The sequence below is a fragment of the Cornus florida genome, unplaced genomic scaffold (assembly GCF_030987335.1).
Source record: "Cornus florida cultivar Cherokee Brave unplaced genomic scaffold, ASM3098733v1 CherokeeBrave_3.0.0_Hap2_Chr06, whole genome shotgun sequence".
In the NCBI taxonomy this organism is placed as follows: domain Eukaryota; kingdom Viridiplantae; phylum Streptophyta; class Magnoliopsida; order Cornales; family Cornaceae; genus Cornus; species Cornus florida.
Window position 1 is genome coordinate 22,956,778 of NW_026775576.1, and position 5,646 is coordinate 22,962,423.

A 5,646-nucleotide genomic window follows, 5' to 3' on the forward strand; every position below is an offset into this window, starting at 1 on the left:
CTAAGTGTCCGGCTCAGCACATTCCCACACAGGCTCAACGCTGGGGAATAATTCGCTTCGGACCCCAGGTGTCCGGTTCAAAAAGCTTCGGACCCTAAGTATCCGGTTCAGAGTATCTCCTCTTTTATGATCAACGCTGAGGAAAATACTTCATGGGTATTTCCTTCACAAGCCTCACGCTAGTGTAAGGCCCGTTATACATTGGTCCTATAGCGAAAACACACAGGAAATAACAAGCATATACATATATACTCCATATAACTCCATGGCAAGAAAGGTTCCCTTGACAATTAAAACACTATAGGAAGAAGCAATCCTCAGATATCAGATCGAAGGGAGCAGAATCAAAAGCATCCACTACAGTAGAGCTTGAGGTTGGAGGAATTGAAGGACTAGGAGTTACAGGAGTTGATGAGCTTGGAGGATGCAAAAAGCACCTCAGCCTCCTGAGCCTTCGGACCCTCATCGTAAGGGATGGACACCCCTATGTTTGCATCAAAGGTATCAGGATCCATCGTTTTGGGGCCTGAGCCTTGATTGAAGTCGGACTGGTAAGCTTTTGCACTAGACAAGCGCACCAAAGTAGAGTAACGGCCTTGCATCTGTCTCCCAGCAGTGACACAAGTTTAAATTGACTCGGTCAAGCGCTGGACTTCAGCCTCCAACATCTCCACCTTAGTTGCAGACTCAGCCAAGCGCTTCTTGTAGGCATCCCTTGCTTTAGAAGCAATCTTCGCATTCAGGGATGCGTTCGAGGCTTTCTTCTCATTATTGCCAAGGTCTTTCTCTAGCTTCTCTTGATTGAGAGATATTGCACCTCAGCAGTGGCACACAGGGCCATAGTATGATATAGACCCTACATTATCAAACAACAGAGATAACAATGTAAGTATAGTGGAAGCAAGAACTAAAAGAGCAAGGAAGGAAGAAGGAACAGACCTCTATGGCGCGAACGGGGGCAGATGGAAGTAACTGTTCCAGTCCCATTCTGCCGATAATCTTCTCGTCTTTGGGGAACCACATTCCCCGGGCAACCACCAATGCAGCTGATGGATTGGTGATCATAGAATCACCAGAGTGCAGGACCGATTTATCAGCCTTAAGAAAAGGAAGGTGCCCAATTTTAGCCAGAACATATGCTCTGACTTCATCCTCTGGCTCAGTCTCTTCAGCTTTATTCCCCTTACTCTTAGAAGGAGTCTTACTCCTGCCAGAGGAAGATGGATTGGGCCTAGTCTTCTTCAGAAGAGGCTCATCGACCTCTGTCTCATGCTCATTCGACCTGATAACTACTAAGGGCCGGTCTTTCAGCAACTTTCTTCTTTAGGGCCTCAACCCTCTGTTTTCCTTCCTCAGTCATTGGGAAACTATCGAAGGTCGGAAGAGGCAAATCCATGAGGTCTGCAGCTTCAACTCTGGATGCGATTTCCTTAAGGTTTGCCGAGGTAAGCAAATCCTCAATAGAAGGGGGCTCACACTAGACTTTCTTTTCAAGAAAGGAAAGTCTCTTCTTAGCAATAGAGGAAGGGAATGTCACTAAAACAAGACCAAAAAATTCATAAGTATACCGAAAGAGTAAAACTTGACATGGGAAACAACCAGAACAATTTTTATGTAGAGAGGGGGCATAATCTATACCTAGCTTCCCAAACTTGCGTGGGATTGGGAGCTTGCTCGATTGAGATACAGCCCATTTCCCTTAACGGTTATCATCCTCTCTATCCACTTCTTTTCAAAGGAAGAGAGGTTTGTACATATCCTCTGGTGCGAGGAAGAAGTAAAGTAAAAGCGACCAGGTTCGGTCCCGTGCTTGAAAATAGCATAAGTAATCAGCAAGTCAGCAAGAGTCAGATCAAGACTCTTCAGCCTTCGGCGAGCTAGGAATGCCAAGATTATTCGGAAGAAGTTAGGGTTTACTTGTAGGGGTGCAATCCCTAATTTGTTAAAAACTAAATGATAACAAGGGTGAAGGGGGAATCGAAGAGCGTTAAGGTGCCCAACAGAGAGGAGCAACTCGTCATCGCCGACGCCTTCACTGGCACAAAAATCGGCGCCCTTGGGGTATTCTACAATTCCTACCTCCTCGGGAATCTCAAAATCCTCTATTATGGATTCAATGGAAAACTTAATACGACGAACAGATAAAATTGCATTTCTCTCTTCGTTAGTAAAAACACTATCCGACCTAGAGGTGGATGTCTCAGCATGGAATGGAGAAATACCCGGCTGATTGGTCGGGTCATTTGCAGATCTAAGGAAGTTAGAAACCCTAAGAGGAGGAACCCTAATGAGGTTAGAAGAAGACGAGAGCATGGATTCAAAATCCGCGATTTCTACATGATCAGGAGTAGTCGAAGTACTCATAATGCAAGATTGAAAGAAGAAGATGAAGAACTAACCTAGTGATATGAGAATGTGAAGAACGCAAGGGACGAAACGAGCGCAGTAAGAACAAAAGCAAGTCTTGAAAAAGTCCTTGAGTGAGAATAACAATAGACACAACTGGAAACGCCTCGTGCAAAAGTGGTAACTGCACAACTTCAATTCCCTTTTAATTAGGAGCTGTAGTCCAATTAAAGAGGAATTGGGGGCAAAGTGTGGAGGGAAAAAATCCCCTTTAATAAGATTACTCCACGTCATCACGGATGCAAATTTGTCTTTCAAAGGCCCGTCATGCTCAAGCCCAAATTGAATGTATTCTTAGCCCATGATCACTGTTATTTGCCCTCCAACCTTTATCCAGGCCGAATCAAAAGGTTATCAACCCGATTTGCTAATATCAACATCCGGCCCGTTATTCAAGCCCAGCCGATTAAAGGTATAACCAGCCCAGTTATTTAAGATTGGATAAATCCTATAAGTTGAAGGATTTACCATAGAAGGAAGGCTTTGCAATAGGAAGTTCTACACAAAGCAAATTCTGTGCATAGAAAATTAAATAATGGAAAGAATTCTAATTGTAAAGAAAGTCATACATGGAAAGAATTGGAGGACAAGCAATGCGAGTCCTACCATAATTCTACTACTTTTTTTATGTATAAATAGAGGCCAAGACCTCCAATAAAAGGGATCTAGGCATCCAAGCAATTCTACACTTTTTTATATACTGTTCTTGGTTATTTTTATTGCTGATTGAGTGAGTTGTTTTATTTCTCTTAATTGTTATTGGTTGAGTGAAATTTTGCACCTACGTATATATATATATATATATATATATATATATATATATATATATATGTATAACTTCAATTCTTCTTCTTGTTGTTTTGTTTTTTGAGAATCAAATTATATATGATATGATAGAGATAGGAAGTGATGATTATTTCCCCAGATAATCGAAGCTGAAATTACTGAGCACTTTTTGTAGTTCTCTTTTTGAGAATCCAAGCCAGGATTCTGACCCATCTCTATACAAATATTCTAAATTACTTTCCCAAAAAAAAAAGTTAGAGAGAGAAAAATGGAGGAATACAATCTTGGTATTGATTAAAGGGCAAAAACGATACTTCAAAAAAATGGAGGAATACAATCTTGATATTGATTGGAGGGCAAATTGGTAATTGAATGTGTCAAAGGATAATAATGTTAATTCACTATGTGTAAGGACCATTGGGGTGTCTTTGTTAACTTTAGCAAACCTCAGGGGTGTTATTGTTAAAAAATGGCCCAACTTGTATGTAACTGTCATTATAACAAATCTCAGAAGGTGTTATTGTAATTAACCTTTTTTTTTAATTAAAATAAAGAGCGAACCAGAGAGAATATGAGGGAGGGAATCTTACATAGTAAAGAGAGTGTCTTACATAGTAAAGAGAGAGCCTGGACCTTTGCTATTGTTTCACTTTGATGTATAGTATTATTGAATTTGGGTTTTGTTATATATATATATATATCTATGTGGTGTCCACAATAAATGAAGTCAATGATGACACAAAATTGGCGTGAGAAGGAAGATTGGAAGATTAGCTTACTGTGAAAGCCATTATCATGGCTTGTTTGGGAAGCCTCAGTGTATGTCTATAAATAGGCTTTTTGTATACAATTGATGGTGTAAGGAAAAACAGTTTTCTCTCTCTCTTTATTCCATCTCTTCGTTCTCTTTCTCTATCTCTCTAAAGCTCTATTTTTATCTCTTTTATAATATTACTCTCTCTCTATATATATAGATATATACCCACACATATTTTATTACACGTTATCAACACGAGCTCGATCCATCTGAAATTTAAAAGAAGAAGCTCTCTATCCCTCTTTCTATCCCAACTATATATCTAGTTTTTGATATTAGTTTTGATAGATTGTTGGGTTGGTTTGCTTTATCAGAGAAAATAATATTTTTGACTTCAAAGGGTAAGAAAATTTTAATTATGGATTATTGTTAGTAAAATAAATTTGTTCACTTAAATGATATATGTGCTTACACTATGGTCGGTTCTACCACCTTTATTATTTAATGATTTCCTAATTATGGTCGGTCATACCACCTTTATTATTTAATGATTTATGGGCCAATTTTACCGCCTTTATTGTTTAATAATTTATTTACTGTGGCTGGATTTACCAACTTTGTTATTTAAATAATTTATATTATGTTATTATTTCATTTAATATCATTTTATTTTATATACTATGCTAAATAATATTTTTATATTGTTGTCACATCTAGTTATTCTGAAAATGTCAAATTTGACAAAGCTGGAATTCGTGGCCCTAGATATTTCTGGCAAAAATTATTTATCTTGGATTCTGGATGCTCAGATCCATTTGGATGCCATGGGCCTTGGAGACACAATTAAAGAAGACAATGAGGCATCATTGCAAGATAAAGCAAATGCCATGATTTTCCTTCGGCGCCATATTAGTGAGGAACTGAAAACTGAATACCTCACTGAAAGAGATCCACTTTGTTTGTAGAATAATTTGAAAGAAAGATATGATCATTAAAAAACACTCATCCCCCCAAAGGCCTAGGCTGATTGGCTGCAACTGAGGTTGCAAGATTTTAAAACTGTGGCTGAATATAACTATACTCTATTCAAAATCAGCTCTACATTGAAATTATGTGGTGATACTGTTACTGATGAACTTTTGTTAGAAAAAACATTCACCACATTTCACGCTTCGAATGTACTCTTGCAACAACAATATCGAGAGCGTAGATTTAAAAAATATTCAGAGCTTATATCATGTTTGCTTGTGGCAGAGCAAAATAATGAACTTTTATTGAGAAACCACCAGTCCCGTCCAACTGGATCGACACCTATCCCTGAAACATATGTTGCCTCATCCCGCGGACATGGACGTGGTCGTGGTGGTAGAAATGAATATGGTCGTGGCAAAAATAACTACCACAATAATGAATATGGTCGTGGTAGAAATCATTCTTATTATCGTGAAGGATATCAATCCTCACATTTTCGCAATCAGAGATCCACATCATATCCTCAAAGGAGAGATCATCATGAAATGAAACAGGGAAAAGGGAAGAATGTGGCTCAACCTTCCAAGGCACACGATAATACTTGTTATCGGTGTGGCATGACAGGGCATTGGCAAAATATTTGTCTTACACCTAAGCATCTGGCTGAACTTTACCAAGCCTCAATGAAAGAAAAAGGGAAAACAAAAGTAAATGAATTTCCTTGA

At 38.8% G+C, this 5,646-nt stretch overlaps 1 protein-coding gene and 1 non-coding gene across 2 annotated transcripts; both read left to right on the top strand.

Annotated features, from left to right (window-relative positions):
* Window positions 1–3,306: 3,306 nt before the first annotated feature.
* Window positions 3,307–3,405, top strand: LOC132315482 (small nucleolar RNA Z103). The gene has a single exon (XR_009483670.1). It is a non-coding gene; the product is annotated as a small nucleolar RNA Z103 (small nucleolar RNA).
* Window positions 3,406–4,677: 1,272 nt separating this feature from the next.
* On the top strand, window positions 4,678–5,646 carry LOC132313873 (uncharacterized). The gene is made up of 2 exons (XM_059812810.1): window positions 4,678–4,910; window positions 5,046–5,646. Exons 1-2 carry the CDS (start codon window positions 4,678–4,680, stop codon window positions 5,644–5,646), a joined length of 834 nt encoding a protein of 277 aa, XP_059668793.1.

Coding starts and splice junctions, on each gene's coding strand:
- LOC132313873 (XM_059812810.1), top strand. CDS start 4,678: ATGTCAAATTTGACAAAGCTGGAATTCGTGGCCCTAGATATTTCTGGC. Junction 4,911..5,045: donor GAAAGAGATCCACTTTGTTT/GTAGAATAATTT, acceptor ATTCAAAATCAG/CTCTACATTGAAATTATGTG.